The 18,220-nt window shown below is 35.0% G+C and overlaps 1 protein-coding gene across 1 annotated transcript in view; it reads right to left on the reverse strand.

Moving 5' to 3' along the window:
- The window catches only part of LOC107732777 (contactin-5-like), a 61,443-nt gene that overhangs the window by 36,339 nt on the left and 6,884 nt on the right, over positions 1-18,220 (reverse strand). The window contains exons 3-6 of the mRNA XM_016544194.1: positions 15,255-15,375; positions 10,583-10,741; positions 5,527-5,634; positions 3,190-3,260 (exon numbers count right to left, since the gene is read on the reverse strand). Of these exons, the coding sequence (XP_016399680.1) occupies positions 3,190-3,260; positions 5,527-5,634; positions 10,583-10,741; positions 15,255-15,375 (459 nt within the window). The remainder of the gene's footprint in view (positions 1-3,189; positions 3,261-5,526; positions 5,635-10,582; positions 10,742-15,254; positions 15,376-18,220) is intronic.

Here is an 18,220-nt window from a genome sequence, read left to right on the forward strand (position 1 = left end):
TTTGATGTTAATATTTAATTTTAATAATTGCATTACTAGAAAAAATTGCAGTGCTTCATTTTGCAGTAAAGTTGAACTGTTTGGTTAAGATAATTTTGTGTTTGGATGGCTGTGTTAAATGTTTTGAGAACAAGTACATTGCATTGGAGAAAAGTGTAAAATCGATTGAGAAAAACTGTAAGGTCAATTTGAAACATTAAACCTAATATAGCTGTATTTGTGCCAGAGAAACTAACTGACTATTTTAACAACTCTGAAGTGGTAGCGTGCCAAGCCACCTGCTACTCAACATTTAAATTCCAAAACCTAAAAATTATATAACAATTAATTTGTTGTATATTGTTTTTTTGGCAGACTTTATTTATTTATTTATACGTTTGTTTGTTTATTTATTTATTTTCATTCATGATGTTGTAATAATAACACCACCACATTTTCAGCTTCTTAAATTTTAAAATAAATAAGTAAAAAAAAAAAATCAATAAAGAAATATCTTACTACAGTAACTATACCATTGTATTGTAAAAAAAAATAAAATAATAATAATACAATAAATAAATACAACAGTAAAATGACAATATTTATTTTAATGGCTGTATTACTTTCTATTTAAATCATTAAAACAGTTTTTTTTAATTTGGCAGACAACCGCAAGTAGACCTTAAAGCTTCTCTTTTGTTGACAACAGATTTATGAACATTTGTCATGAAAAATTTGAGAAGATGGTTGGAACATGTTGCATTTTAAAATGCATGCTATAGCCGACCCAAACTCACAACACCTGCAGGCAAACCGAGTTGCTCCAAGACACTGCATATACTGGATAATAATCTGCTCACTTTTAAAACTACATATATCACTACATTGCAGCCTTTGTGATTTGATAACAGCACTAAACCATATGTGTTGTTAGAATTCATGAAGTTGCCAGCCAATAAAAGTAAATGAAAAATTGTTTCATATATTTGCCAGTGCAGATATTTACTTGCATTTGGAGTTTAATGTTGGACCCTGTGTAAATGAAATGTAGTAACACACATTGTCAACAGGTCTTAGTGCTTTGTTAGTGCTAAGCGTTTTAAGTATGGTTAATGTGAAGTGTCTGTGCTAGAAAAGGTTATATTCCAGGTATGGGAGACTTGGTAACTGAAGTATTATTAAATTCATAAAGCTGCTCAGTCACCATTATGTCCTTGAGCAAAGCACTCGGGCTCCGGGGGGACAGTCCAATTAATGCGTTGCAAATCGTTTTGGTTTAAAAGCGTCTGCTAAATGATATGTAATTTAATATGATGTACTATGTGTCTCAAAATAGCACCTGAAGCTCCTGTCAGGATACCTGCTAGTAAGTCCCTTAAAAGTGATACAGCAAATAATTAACACTTGAGAAATCTCCCGTGTGTTTAAAACAGGCAAACATTACACTCACAATGTGTTCAGAGCTCTAAGCAACATCTAAAAACCTTTCTAGTGTATAGACACGTTCTGCACGTTGTGAACGCGATGAGGGGCTTATAATTGAACTGTCTTTGCCAAAGCAAAATTAAAACTCTGATTATTCTGTAGTTACAGTGATAACCTCCTCAAGGGGTTATAAACTCAGGAAGTCATCATGGTAAAAATATTCCATTGCATCTGGAATGAGCCTTATCGTATTTAATTTCTCACTAAGGTATAGTTCTGCTAATATGAAAGTTATTTGCCTGGTGACAGTTGGGGCCCCGAGTATTTAATAACTGCAAGAATATCGTCACTTCAGCGTACATCTGTTCCTCAATTCCCCAGTTAATCGCAGCTTTAACTGGCTTCATCTGGAAACCTTTTTTTTCTTTTTTAAAATGTGTTAATGTGCACAATTCCTCCGCCATACACCAGTCCACAAAACCAAAGGTGATTCTGTTCATTAGCATGCTAGTATCCTCTTTACACAGTACAGAAAACCTGACTAGATGTTGCTTCAGGGTTGTACAATTTCAGATAACAAACACATTTTCAAAAAACATCCAAGCGATTTGAATATCGAAGGTTAACGGTCATTTTCCATCTCTCTCATTTGACAAAATTTCAGTTTTTTAAATAATAAATGGCAGTGACCACCACCCCTGTCAAGCTTCTAAAAGGAAATATCATAACAGTATATTCATTATATTCAACAGTATACTGTATGACCTGTGCGCTATATGTCTTCTGAAGCCATTCGATATGCTGCAGCTCTCAAATTTCATTCTCCATTCCACATATTGGAAAATGAATGGTGTGTCATATTAGATTACAACACATTCGAGAACCAGTTGTGTTTTGGCGTCAATGACATCAAACCTGGCACTGCGCAAGAATGTGTATATTTTAGAAACTTTTCGAAAAAGAGTTCTGACTATGTAAATAATACACTTTAAAATATTATAGTTAAGTTTAAGAACTTAAGAATGCAAAAGAAGATATTTTGAAGAATGTTGGTAATCAAACAGTTACTGGTAGCCGTTGACTTCCAAATCCATTGCTTCACTGCTCCTGTATTAGGTCATCCGAATACTTGCCTACTTTTTCGAAAAATACAACGAATTTCACCTGCAATATTGTAGGGAAGAAGGCATATTCAGATGTATGGTGTGCATTTTAAATAATACATGCCAAATTTGCTAAATGTCACATATCACAAAAGCAATCGACACAAACACAAACAAATAGACTTTAATTAATGGAAAACAGTTTGTGTGACATACCCTCAATGTACAAACCATCACACCTGCACATGAACAGATGAATGAATATGTATAAATGACTTGTCAGCATTTACAAATATTCAATTTTCCTATTAAGCCTACATCATGTTAATAATTTGAATAAAGTAAGGCTTGCAAATTATTACAAATGTCTAGCAGGTCTGGAATAAACCTGCACCACTTCTCAGTCCTTTTTGCCTCCAACAGCATTCCCACAAAGCACAAAATTTCATTTCGAATATAGTCATTCATCTGTTCTTATAGGGTTTGGGACTATAAGTGTAGCAATCCTTCAATAGGCAAATTGCGATGGTGGCAATTATAGCCGGATACAATTACGAACGCTCAAGTCAATTAGCTGTGTGAATCTATTTGGCCAGGAACTGCAAGTCTTTTATGCCATATTCATTAGCATAGCAAGAGTTCAAAGTAGGGTGTCCATTGTGCATGCTGAGTGCAAACCTACCTCCCAGGATATGACCAGCTCATGCCTGCGGCCGTTCCCCCCTCTCACGTTGGCAGGGGCTACTGACGGAACTGCAGACACAGAAATACTGCAATGTAATAATGCATTATATTATTAGCTTTTAGTAGCTAAAACCTCTATGCAAAAATGCGAGTGGTGCATTACTTGCTAATGACTACTAATGATTAATTAATGCTTGGCTGTTAAGACAGAGGAGGAAAATTCACTCTACAGGTGTAACTCTCAAAACCACAACCATGAATTGCTAAGTCGAGAAACAGTATAGCACTCACTAAACACATCTGACAGCTTGAGTCACACAAAAAGCATAGCAAATAAAGAGGAAAAAAGCTAAATGGGAATAGTTAAACCAAAACTGTAAAATACTATAATTATTCTATAATTATTTATCACTTATTTACTCAATTACTCATATAAACAAATCCATAATTACAATGGCGTTATTTTGTGGGATAATAAATTAACAACCAAGGCTCATGGGAAAAACATGCTTCTACCTACATTTTTTTTTTAAATCCAGCAATGTACCTACATACACATACAGTTTACTGCAGTTCCTAGCTGAAACTGAATATTAATGACAATAAACACTAACAAATTTTTATACAAATTATGATAATTTTTATGCAGTTCCATTTGCACAATACTTTACATTCACATTATATTTAGGCATTTGACAGACACTTTTATTTAAATCAACCTGTGTTCCATTCAAGGTACACTTTTTATCAATTCTTGCTATATTGGTGTTGCTAGCAACATGTTCTTCTGTTTGAGCCACTGGAAGGCTATACTATGACCTCAAAACTATTTTCTGTGTTTGACTTGTAAACCAATACATACTGATATTTATATCATATAATCAGCTCCATATGTATGGCTTTTCCGATATAGCTCTATAGCTCACCTGGTATAGCATTGCACTTGTGATGTGGAACGCTTGAGTACGATTCCCATGAAACACAAGGCACGATAAAAGAGACCAAAGGCTTGTTAACACTGTCAATTAGATTTAAGGTAGAGTTTAGTGTAGGAGGTGTATTTTTTTAACAAGATGGAGCATTTACTTTTTAGTGCCAATCACTGGACATTTCATTTCCGAACTGCCCCAATAACTCTACAACAACCAATGTAATAAAATGTTCCCTCATTCACTTGTTTTGTTAAAACTGAACACACGTTTAGGCCACTCACTGGACATTTAACTTTGAAAGTGTCATGAAACGTGCAAGAAGCAACATAATATTTTGCAGTAATTTTCCCACATTCATGTTTTTCCAATGAAGCTGGGTTGAAACGAGATATTATTGCCCTTTTTCATACAACAACACTTCAAAGTTTGGGTCAGACCCAAATTTAGGTAACTATTATAGGGTAGGGTATAGGGAAAATCTTCCCTTCCATTGTAGCTGTCCGATCTTACGCATCCTGCACATTTGAACAAATGTGCCATGTTCACACATGACACAAACAAGAACAAGTGGTGTTTTGGCATCAGTAATGTCAAACCTGGTGAGACACGTTGAGATGCAAACATTAGGATCTTTTTAAAATCTGAACGGATGATTAGTCAAACATATTTTCTGTTCTCATCTTGTATGATTTCATATCGATTTAATGCATGGGCCACTTTTATTGTGCTTTTAGTTGTTTTGTCAATTCCAAAGCTCAATGGCTGTGGAACCATTACTGCATGGAAACATACTCTGTGAAGATTCTTAAAAAATTCTTGTTTTGGGTTCCACGGCTAAAAATAACAGCACACTGGTTTTGGCACGAGGGAGAGTAAATAATGAAAGAACTATTCCTTTAAGAAACAAACAAACGAACGGTGGCATATGATGACAAACTACAGTAATTCAATCGGCTTTAAATAATGATAAAAAAGTAGCTGTCATTATATTCGTATTTTGGGACATTTTGTTGCTGCGTAATCAGGCAGGCCTGCTGAATGTTTTTGAACCAAAGTGTGATGAAGCGAGGGTTTTGTTCTCCGTAAATAGAGAATTCTGCAGCCTCTCTGCCTGAGGGCACAAGTGCCTTTCTGCTTCAGCTCAAACACAAAAACTTGTTTAAATTCATGTAAGCGGCTTATTTTCCACTTCTCCTCCAATTAAAATAGGACCAGGGTCACCCTGGATGTTCAGATGGGTGACGGCAGTCGTAAAAATGTGTCACAACACGCAGCTACACGATCCCCCCGAGTGGAGGATAAACGAGGCTTGAGAGAAGACTGTTTGTTTATTTAGATTTCTGTTCTTATGGAGGGCGTTTAGCTCAGTGATATTCACGGGTGAATGAACCAATGACAGATACCTGCTTCCTTAGTGCGGACCGCTCTGGAGGAGGCGCTCGGGTCACCTGTTCCTATGCCGTTCGTGGCCACCACCCGAAACTCATACTCCACCCAGGGGTTGAGCTCCACTGCCATGTTTCAGTAAAGTTTTAAGCTGTATTAAAATAAAAAAAATAATTTAGTACAAGAAACACATGAAATAATTTCACTGAAACACATTACAATTTACACATCATCATCATCATCATCATCTTCATCATAATTATTATATTAAAATAATAATAATTATTAGTAGTAGTAGTATTACATTAATAAGAATGAAACTTTTTACATTAATGTTGGCGACTTAAATTGGAGAGATCAGTTTTAACGTTACATTCTCCAAACATATCACAATGCATAAAAATGAAAAAAATAAAATAAAAAATTGCTACATTTACACATTTCATTATTTTTCTTTCAGATTTTTTTCTACTCTTTACTGTACATAGACAGCTGACTTCTAAGACAGCAACCAAACTCAAATGCAACTTTACAAGTGACTGATTTGGAACAGTGCAAATGTTTTCCATTAGCATATCATTATGATGTTCTATAAGCATAAACACATGCCATTATTAATTAGCTAGAATAAACAATTATGCTGCCTAGGTTTTGGAACAGTCTTTAAATGCTTCAGCTCACTAAGCTGAGGAACGGAGCCAACATCTAGTTTTCTAACATCATAGATCGATTTTGAACAACCTAAAAAGTCAATACTGGATTTTTCTTTTAAACCAGCTAAGCATAAAGCTTTACATTTCTGCAACAATGAGGAATACAAAATGCTTCTGATTTAAAGAACAATTTCAACAGCAATACCTGTCACAGCCGCTGTCTCTCTAAAAACTAAAAAGTTTTGATGGCCATGCCCTTGTGAAAAAGAAGTGTGCTTAACTGTATTGAATGTGCACTTCTAGTGTACTTAAAAAAAAAAAAAAAGTACATATACTGTAATATACATTACACTAATTACACATTACATTACACATTACATTGCCCTAATAAAGTCCATTTTTTTACTTTAAAGTATATTTTAATATATAATTTTTATATTTTACTTATCTTTTGTCAAAATGTAAAGATGTGCACTTATTAGTACATTCACTTATCAAGTGTATTATTCAATATTACAACTTGTGTAATTACAGATGCGTATGAAGATGTCCTAACGTAATACTTAAAGGGTTAGTTCACCCAAAAATGAAAAATCTGTCATTAATTACATAGCTTCATAAAATTATGGTTGAACCACTGATGTCACATGGACTATTTTAACAATGTCCTTACTACGTTTCTGTGCCTTGATCATGGTAGGACCCTTGCTGTCTATGGAGGGCAGAGAGCTTTCGGTTTTCATCAAAAATATCTTAATTTGTGTTCTGAAGATGAACAAAGGTCTTACGGGTTTGGAATGACATGAGGGTGAGTAATTAATGACAGAATTTTCATTTTTGGGTGAACTATCCCTTTAATTGGGTCAAAATAGCACTCTAAAGTTCAGCTAAATGCATTTAATATACATTTACACTATAATGTATAGTTATTATACATTATAGTGTAATCTATAGTTTGGACTTGAGTATATTCTTTTAAAGTATATTATGTCCATAATAAGTACTCTTTTTAAAAGAATGCTGAAGCATACTTTTTTCATACGTATACCCAGTGTATTACAGCTTCCGTTTCTCTGTGTAATTGGGCTTTGAATAAGAGATTGAGAAATGTTTCCATCGCTTCTAGTAAAGTGAATTTGTAATTTAGATTTCTCTCATGCTTTGCTCAAGTCAATACATAAGAGACACCAGACACAAGATTATGTTTGCCCAGAGGACTGGCTCCTCTTTTTACACACCTCATTTCAGTCCAGACACACACTTGGCTGAGGACCAAACCTCTGGGCTAACTTCTGTCTACAGTTAACGGCTGTACATAACCTGTGGGACCAAAGCCCCACTCCAGGCGTGAGACTGTGAGATGATAAACTCCCAGATGCTCTCCACAAAATTTCTCTCTTTCCCCCCTCCGGCTTACCCTGCCTTATCTCACTGTTTCTCTTCTTTAGCCTCTCTATACTTTCATAGGTTTTTTTTTTTTCTGTCCCTCTTTGACCACACATGCCTCGATTTCCTTTGCATTCCTCTGAGTTTTTCATTTGCAGTTGTAGTGTGCGTTTCTGGCATGCCAAAAACTACATTCGTATTGCCACTGGCTCTTGGGCTTTTAAAATACCGCTTTTTGAAATTTTGTACAGTATGAGAATCCTTACAGGTAATGTTTTCCCAGCAACCACCAAATCCAGACTCGCCCATCTGATTACCAAACAGAGAAGCTTGATTTGTCACTCTACAGCAGCGCTTCTCCGGTCCGGATCCAGCAGACTTGTGAATGAATGAGTACAAAACAGCTTTTTCAAAAACCTATCACTGCTGACTGTCTGAGAATATGAACATGAATGTAGTTAGTCTGTAAATATGCACATAGTTTGTTACACAGACGGACATTTGTGCTGCATGGTATATAAAATAAAGTAATATAATTCACTGCTGTATAACAGCGTATTGCAGTTATCAATTCAGTTGAAGTGACTGCAGGTTACTATTTCAGTAACATAAAATATGTAAATGAGAACTGCTTTATTGGGCATTTAGTTGTATAAAAATGCAGTACTGTTACAGTTCAGAGAGTAAACACAAGTACAACCTGATGACGTCATGAATATGATAATTAAGCATATATAAAGTTGAATAGTTATATAAAGTTATAAGCATGTTTATTAAAAATACGTTTTGTAATAATAATTATTTCGGACCTTTTGACGTTGATGATAATTTAGATTCAGACCTTTGAAGATCAACTTTGAGAACCCCTGCTCTACAGAACAGGTTTCCACTGCTCCAGAGTCCAGTGGCGGCATGCTTTACACTACTCTGAAGTTTGGCACTGTACTTGGTGATGTGAGGCTTGCATAATTATCTATCTATCTATCTATCTATCTATCTATCTATATCCGTCCGTCCGTCTGTCCATCCATCATAAATTACATTTTAAACCAGTCTTTTAATCTTTTGTTGTGCTTTAAAGATTTAAAGACATTCTTCAGTACACATTGACTATATTTAAAGGGGTCATGAACTGAAAAATCTAAATTCCCTTGATCTTTTTACATATAAGAATTGTGCTATAAAAACATTCTGTAAGTTTCATACCTCAAAACTTTCTTGTTAGTCTAAAAACAGCTTATATTGAAGCCAATCCGCCTAAACTACAGGTTGTGGAATGTGCCAATTTATGACGTAATAGTGTGACTAAACACCGTCTCTGCAGAAGAAGATCAACGCCTGCTTCTACATCACTGCCTGTTTAGCCCCGCCCACCGATTCACTCATGTAGTGTAAATAACGAGAGAGGCAAACGCAGGTCTATGCAGAAACCAAACGATAAACTTTATTTGATAACCTTTATTTTTAATGAAGTTCCAAACCACATCAGTAATAACTTGGTCCTTTTTCACACACCACACAAGTGTGAGTAACTGTATTATTATGCGGTCACTATGCTATGTCTGTTATTACAGATCGTTTGATGTGTACTGAGTATTTATGCGTTTTTAACCTAAATCACAGCAGCGTCCTCTATGAAGGATTTAAAGGATGTGAAGTAGCAGTGTTTAAACACTGCTAAGTAAAGATTTTCTTCTTCTCTGCCTCTTTGTTCTAATCTGACTAGGTTCAGCACTTACAGCATTGTGTACACACTAATTGTGCCTTATCTCTCTTACTGTCATACGTGTGGAATGTTCAAACTGAAAAGAACGATTCGTCCATAAAAAGTCGACATCATTGCATAAAACTTTGCTATTATCCAAAGCAGACTGCTAATGTTTGAACAGATGACACAAAAAGCTGTTGTCTTTGGATAATAGCGGATAATTACAAGTGGTATTACAGTCAAGGTTCACAAAATAAAGCTATTTATCTCCTGATAGCAATAGAACAAAATAGTGAGTCTTGTTTATCTGACAAATTACAAAAAAATGAGAGGTAGATAATTGGGTGAATTTCAAAAATCATGTCAAGAATGTGTCTAGATTAAAGAAATATATACTTAGTATAACGATAATATGTTCATGTACAATGTCATTTTCTTTCAATTTTGAGATGAAATATGACTCGTGAGATTCACGCAATTCCAAATGATGGTAAAGTTAACCTACTAATGACCTTCAAATTAATTTGACATCAGATTTCAGCCAGTGACATTTAAAAAAGCAAAACAGACATTTAATCGAGGCCCACTGGGCTATTGTCACACATCCTTACAAACAGATGGGAGGAAAAGTCAACTCCCAGTGCTTGAGTCTGCATTCAGAGACACTGTTAGCAGTCATATGCTAAAAGCCAAAGGTTTGAAGAGAGATCTTATATAACAAGAAATATAGGAGTATTTGAAGAGTCAGTGAACATTAAAACTTAAACTTTCACATGGAGCTTGATGTAAGTTCAATATGGGTCCAATACTAACTTCAAAAGGAATTATATACAGTGTATTCAATTATTTTGAAAGAAGTCTCATATGCTCTTGAGCTCTTATGCTCAAGGCTGCATTTATTAAAGAAAAATATAGTAAAACGGAATTATTGTGAGTATTGCTTAAGTATGTATATTGTTTTTTCTGCTTAACATTCTTTTAATGGAACCAAAGTAAATTTTTTCCAGGAATCATTGATAAATAAAAAGAACAGCATTTATTTGAAATATAAATCTTCCGGAAAAAAAAAAAAATCACTTTTGTTCAATTTAATGTCTCCATGCTGAGTATATATATATATATATATATATGATAAATTTTTCTTGAGCAACAAATCCATATTAGAATTATTTTTGATGACACTGAAGACTGCATAATGGCTGCCATATATCACATACAATATAACAATGATCTTTTATTAGAGCATTTGAATACAATCTGAACTGCTTGTCACTTGCATCACTTAAACACACACACCGAGACATTAATTTGTATGGAAGTGATTACCGGTTTTCACTGTTTGCCAGCCCAGAGAGACAGGGCTTCGTGCCTGTACATTGTAGGTGGTGATTGGACTGTGATTGTCAACTCCGTGGCTCCATGACAACGTCGCCGTGGTATCCGTGATCTCCTCTACAATCACCACTCCAGGAGGTCCAGGAGGGCCTGGAAACAAACGCCACCACTGAGTCAAACTAAACTGAAGGATACGTTTAACAGACTTTCACACATTTTTTTTTATTTTTTACTTATGATTAGTTCTTCCAATGTTTAATAATAACATCTGGCCTTCTTTCCCCTGATTATCCACTGATTGGGTGGACCATGTTTCTCAGTATTCAATAGGAATTTATCACTATTATTATCTACAGGTGTGTCAGTTAATGTACACTATACTGGTCAAAAATTTGAATAATATACCATAGTCAAATTTAAATTCTGACAGGAATGAAAACGAAGCTGTGAAGGACAGAAGTACAGTGTGTTCAATGGACTGTACTGTTGTTTAACATTGTACCGACTGTTTAGCAGAAGAAAAAAAAAATCAGTGGACAATAACTGTGAATTTTGAAAACTATCAAGGGCCTTTATATAGCACATGCCATTATAAAGACTAAGTCTCACAGTGCTACTGCCTAGTGAAAAATAAATATATTAAAAGGTATTTAAAAAACATTTATTTCAAGCCAAGTATACTACAAATACATTATATTTATGTGCTTAATAAAAATACCCTGCAATTGTACTTTTGGTAAACTAAACTGGTATACTTAAAGTATGCCAAATTGTAGCAACTAATTTTGTACTTATATTTGATTGTGTTAAAGTGGAACTATTGCAAGTATACTTTAGGTACACTTTAAATATCTTGCATTTAAAGACCGATATTATTCAAAGATCATAAAATCCTCATTAATACTTGCATTAAAACACATTTTAGGCTTAATATTAAGAAATGTGCATTGTACACAAGTAGTACTCCAGATAAAGTTTAATTATAATTTTTATATCAGTAACTTTCGAGCGATATGTCAGTAAATATGTCAATAGATTTGAACTATACGTGACCCTGGATCACAAAACCAGTCATAAGGGTCCATTTTTTTAAAATTGAGGTTTATACATAATCTGAAAGATGAATAAATAAGCTTTCTATTTTGGCTATTGCTAAAAAATATACCCAAGCGACTTAAGACTGGTTTTGTGGTCCAGGGTCACATATTTAGTATGGAATGAATGTATTTTAAATATATTACTTTTTTACTAGGGTGCAAATCATGCAAATTTTTGATATTTTTGCATCTTCTGCTCACTAAGAGTGCATCTGTTTGATTAAATATTGATATTTAATCAATATTAAAAACAATGATACTGTGAAATCACTACAGATCAGAAGAACTATTTTCTTTTTAAATATATTTTAAAATACACGGTAATGAGTTCTGTGATGGCAAAGCTGAATTTTCGGCAGCCAATACTCCAGTTTTTTTTTTTTTTCATCAAATATATGCAGCCTTGGTGAGCATAAGAGGCTTCTTTCAAAAACATCAAAAATTTAAATTATTTCAAACTTTTGACTGCTAGTCTATTTTTTTTTCTTGGTGTAATGTAATGAATGAGATGACAAGAAACATTGTGTATGTGTATACATGTGTAATTCAATTCAACTCAATCTCTACAAAGACTTTCTTAAGCATGGAATGATTCTGGATGATCTCTCGGCAAGGATTTCACACCGATTAAAGAACCCGCTCTGTTTCCTCTTCATGCCAATTATGTGTAGTCTGCCAGCCCTCTTAGGCATGGTTGAATGGTGAAAGGTTTTTCTGTATTAAACTGTGTTTTTATGCACATTTCTCAGCCTTCAGAAGTAAGTGCAATCGTTGTGTACAGAATCAGCGACTGGCTGAAGAGGAAAGAGTTGTAACAGAGAGGCTGACAGCTGCTTCGGCCAATGAAAGTCAATATTCTGTGTGGTTTGAAAAGAGATGTGTTAAAAGGTTGGACTGAAAGGTGGCTTTGCAATCGAGGATATTAATATGCATGGCGCATCACCATGGCAGCAGCAGTAGGGGTTTCTGTTTTACGTCTGGATGGAGACCACAAAAGGATTTTCTTGTCTGAAAGGAAGCAGCGCACATGTGGAAGTGCTCTGGCTAACATCATGAACACACGTGGCTGATGGTCAGCTAAGTGCGGACAACACATTTCTTTGTAGGCCAACGATGTTGGAGGCACAGATAAGTTAATGACTCTGCTTTCTTACAAAAGAATCATGCAACCCATCACGTGAGTGAGGTGAAGTGAGGTTTTGTACAGGAATAACATCTAGTAGATATTGATGAAACTATTGTTAATTTTAACAAGCTGTTAATTAAATAAGAAACTGCAAGTTCTTGTAGGAGGAAATTACTTGTGATTATAAAGTGCAGAAACTCTTCGTAAAATGTAAAACAACATTCACAATTAGTTAGCATCCATAATGCGATCCGACTCCAAGAAAACAGTATATTTAGTTACTAATATTTATAGTTAATAATTTGTTAACATTAATATGCAGCAGGATATAAAAGTTTTTTTAAAGCAGTGGTTCTCAACCTTCCTGTTTCAAAGGCCTCGTTTTCAAGCTTGTTTTCAAACTTTTTTTAATGAACAGAAACTGGGATTGTTGATATTTAATGAATGCATCATTTCTATACTATTTTATATTATAATATTCAAGATTTTGATTCTGAATGCTTTTCAATGAAAATAGTGATTGAGGGCAAAAATAAATGTCATTTCAGTTTACATCTTGATTATTTGTGATTTAGCATTTTAATTAAGTAAATTGAACTCATCTTGTGACCCCCTTGGACGGTTTCTGGGCCCCTCTGGTTGAAAACCAATTTTAGAGGCACAGAAAGTTATTACACTTTAATGAATTACCATAAAAACACTTTTTTTTTGTATAATAATCAAGACATGGGGTTTATTAAGGCAGTAAATGAGGACAATTTTGATTTCTTGCCAGTTTTAACATTCTTTAAACATTATATTTTGCATACTCATACTCATTGCATATTCTTGGTAATCAATTATTTTAAGAAACAGTGCAAATATTTAGACCGGAGTGGGCAGTATGATTATTAGTTATTTTATAATAATTATTTTATAATAGTTACTATATATATATATACTATTGTGTGAATATGTGAACATTTTATTTAATTTATCTGTCAAATTGCAATTTTGACATACTGTATATGCTAATATTTACAGTTGGTTACAATGAATTTGAATTTATTCTTATAAAAAAAATGGAGGGTGGAACTTTTAACTATCAGGAAATGACTGAACTGTATAAATTTAAGGCCTTTCCACACTGAACGCGAAAAAGCGAAACGAATATCGGACGCGATGACGCGCTGGAATAAAACAATAGATTCCTATGGATACTTCCACATAGACCGCGAACATTCGCGCACCGAAAATGCGAATGTTTTTTTTTTTTTCGAACCAGTCGACGAATCGTTTCAGTTTCGCAAATCGAAATCACGGGATGTCCAATAAGATTTGAGCTAGGATCACGTGACCGGAGCAGCTGCTGTTGCACAAAAAGGCAAGAGTAGTGGCGCTGTTTCGAAAACCAGTGTAAACAAACACAGAAGAAATGTATCCCGGATAAGAGAGTGGATGCTGAGTTCTTGTTATCGTTGGTATTTGAGAACAGATTTATTCTCACATGTTCTTTATACAGAATAAAATGTCTATTAATTGTCCACTGAATTATGTGATCTGTAGAGCACCGTCCGTTTTCTTCCATGTGCGCGAAGTGTTATGAGTCAGAGCGCGTTCACTCTTTTTCTATATATATTTTTCTATACGATATATTTTCTGTGTTTTGTATGCAGCTCATGGTATTTTTATAGCAATAAAGGATGTTTATGACAAATATTAGCAGTGTAGCGTTATTAAACATACAGAGTGCATGTGTCTGCTTATTAATCAAAATCAACTATAGATCACAACTGGAAGTTATTACAAGCACTCGATGATGGTTTAAAGTGGGTAAGCAAATACATTAATAATTACATACATTATCAAGTGTAGCTTGATGCTAATTGTACTTCTAATTATATTTTAGGATGTAGCCTATTCTTGTAAACATTATAGATAGTTTGTTTCTGGTGTAGAACCTTGTTTATCTTAATTTATTGCTGTATATTGAGCAACGGATGATGTTAAATCCATTTACGAGAAACATATCTGAGGAAAAATGCATTGTTGGTCGGCGCCACCTAGCGTGCAGGCGTGAATTAGCAGAAGGCGAACAATCATTTCGCGTTCGGTGTGAAAGCAACGTTCGTCGGCGATTCACCTCGCTTTTTCGCATCGCCCTCAGTGTGGAACTGGAAAGGGCCTTAATGTGTAATATTTACACAACCTTGGTAATGTCATTGGAAAAGAAAATATTTCTGAACTGGAGAATGTTGAGATGAAATATTCAGAAAACAAGCACCTGTTTCTTTCGAATAATGCAGAGAGATAAATCATGACTCATTCCCAATAAAACCAGGGAAATTTATTCAGAAAGTCAACAGGGTCAATTTTGATTTCATGTTATTTGTAAAACGCTGTAATCACAGTTTTTCATTATGAACTGCAACTTACCAAAAGCTTGTTTTGGCGTACTCACCTCTAACCAGCAGCTCAGCTTCTTCAAGCACACTGTCTGCACTCGTCTGAGCACGACAGCCATATTTCCCAGCATGCTTCAGGAGGATGCTCCTGATCATCAGGTCTGCTGTGGAGGACTGCTAAATGGAGGGAAAAGAGAGGAAGCACAAAGGAAAAGAGAGAAGTGAGGGCAAGAGAGAAATAGAGCTCCGTGCGGTGCTTGACACCTGAGCAATCACTGCTAGCTGCTACAGCCTCTATTGGCTTGTGTGGATTAAGAGATTCCTGTTCAGTTTAAGAGCACGCGCACCATTACTTTCCTCAATCTGCTCTTCTCTGGAAATGAGAAACGCCTCAGGCGAGACTGCAAATAATTCAAGGTCTAGAGGCAGCTCTTTAGTACAGGGGCTGATTAAAATTACAGCACATGAATCAGACAGCTGGGTGCTGCACCACTGTCTGCCATGCACTGTCTCAACAAATATGTGCTTCCTGTGAAGAATATTCTGCTTTAAATAAATAAATAAAATAAGAAAGAAAGAAAGAAAGAAAATTATATTTGGAAAACACAAGGAAAAATTTTTATTTTATTAATTTATTTATTTTATTGTGACAATTAAACACATTTCCCCTCATTTATATTTAGTCACTGTTTTGCAGGGGGTTTTTTTTACATTTGAAAAACTAAAACTAGAGTAGTTAAGCGATATATATATATATATATATGAATGAATGAATGAATGAATGAATGATGAATGAATATGGGGTAATTGCAAAATGAAAAGCTTCTTCTTTTTCTATTACAAAACAAAAGTTCATCAGTACTTCTCAGTATAACAGTTTATAAAATGTCTAAAAGTTCATTCATTCAAAAAAAAAAAAAAAAAAAAAGAAGATTTGCGTCGTCACCGATAGCCTCGTGGGCAGCACGTCGACATGTAGCGCCATTGCGCTTCGGGCGTCCCGTGTTCGAGTCCCGGCTCACGGACCTTTCCCGATCCCGTCCCCCCTCTCTCTCCCACTTCGCTTCCTGTCTCACTACTGTCCTATCAATAAAAGGCAAAAACGCCAAAAATAAATCTTTAAAAAAAAAAAAAAAAAGATTTGTGCCACTAAATTCTTTATGCAATAATCTGACAAATCCACCAACTCTCTCTTTTTAACTTTTCCATGGAAATAAAAAAAGCACTATTAATATTTTAGTAAATTCTGCCTACTCTGAGAGTGTTTGCTGAGCAGACATTTTCTGGGGTTCATGAGAACATCCTACGGTACAAGTGACTCATAAAGTATTCATTAGCACTGAAAAACTAACATCTACATGAGAACAACATGTAGAAATAAATAATTCATTTTACATGGCTAATGCAAACAGAAACGCTGATGCACCTCGAGGGTGGAATGAACACTAGTCAAGTCCCTAATTTATAAGCATCTGACTAACTTTTCACTTACCAACTTATTAATATAAAATATGAAATACTATCTGTATTTTTTTAGAAACATTTTGTCACTTCTTACAGCAGTGTGGGTTGTGTGTAATTGCATGTTGATGTGGATGAAATCATTGGCTAATTTATGTCAAAAAGGAACAATAAACAGAAGCTTTAATCAGCTCATTTTACATGAATTACTCTCAAAACAACCCAAAACCCAGTTAGCTGCTGTGCCAATTAGCAATTAAACCCATTGTGGGCTAATCGAATATAAAATCTCCTAAACCCTGGCTAACACTGCACGTGAATGTGTAACAGTGACACTTAGATTGGTGCTCAGTGCTGCTGTGAACGAACCAAATGATGTTGTCAGCCGGAGGGAAGACTTCAATATGAGTATAATCTGATAGTAAGAGGACACAAGACGGTTTGAACTTAATTGTGTCAGTCGTAGCTGGTGCTGAGGAGCGATCCATCCCTATTAGGTGTTACATGAATGCATGCATGAGATGAGGCGACTTCATGTCGGAGTAGTGAACAAGTAGTTTATGTTATTGTCAAAGCCAGCCAATCAAATTGGAGCTTGCCAGTTTAAGAAATATATTTTTTGTGTGTACGAAATGCAGACAGCCTGGGACTAACATAGTGCTGAAGGCTCTCAAGGAATGGGCCATCATGATTGACTAGTTGTCCAGTACTCGACTAGTCTATTAGTGAGTTAGACAACCCACTGATCGTTGATTGAAAATGTGTAGTTTGCTCATGCAGGAAGACTTATAAAGTGACATAATTTTTTTAGCACTATTTTCCATACGAGAAATAATATATACAATACTGGTCAAATGTTTGGAATAATTAAAAACATCTAATTTCAAATGCAATATATTTTACAATATTACTGTTCAAATGCAGCCTTGTGAAATCACGTCAGTGCATGGTTTTGTGGCGGCAGAATGCCTGCTGATGCGTTCTAATCAGGGAGTGTTGTCAGTCCTGCAGGAAGGGTGGAGGGTGTGTGGAGCTGCTGCTCCTCTGAGACTCTGATAAACACGATGGTGTGATTCACAGCAGGTCTTTCATCATGATGACATACGGTCCTGGCTGACCTTTCACTGGATTGATTCTCACTCCAGTTAAAGCAGGATTTGGTGCAATGTGGCATCCCTAAAATAAGTAACTGTGACTCCATCTGTTCAGGAGCAACAGATTGAAAATAACTGTTTTCAAAAAACCATGAAAGCAGTAAAATACTTATTAAGTACTTTTGGAAAAAAAAAAAAAATTGCTATCATTAAAATATCATTAAAATCTTTAACTTTGTTTTGCTTGTGTCTGCTTTTTTGTCGTACAAACATAAGTGCAGAGACATTAACACTTTTTTTTTTTGGTAGGGGGTGAAGGGTAATAGGGTTGTGCCGATAGACGATAGTATCGTGTATGGACGATAGTCAGAGATATCGCCTGTGGCTGATGCCTTTGGCGATAGCAAGACAATTATTATTATTATTATTATTATTATTATTATTATTATTATTATTATTATTATTAT

The sequence above is a fragment of the Sinocyclocheilus rhinocerous genome, unplaced genomic scaffold (genome assembly GCF_001515625.1).
Source record: "Sinocyclocheilus rhinocerous isolate Xijiao unplaced genomic scaffold, SAMN03320098_v1.1 scaffold3387, whole genome shotgun sequence".
Lineage (NCBI taxonomy): Eukaryota > Metazoa > Chordata > Actinopteri > Cypriniformes > Cyprinidae > Sinocyclocheilus > Sinocyclocheilus rhinocerous.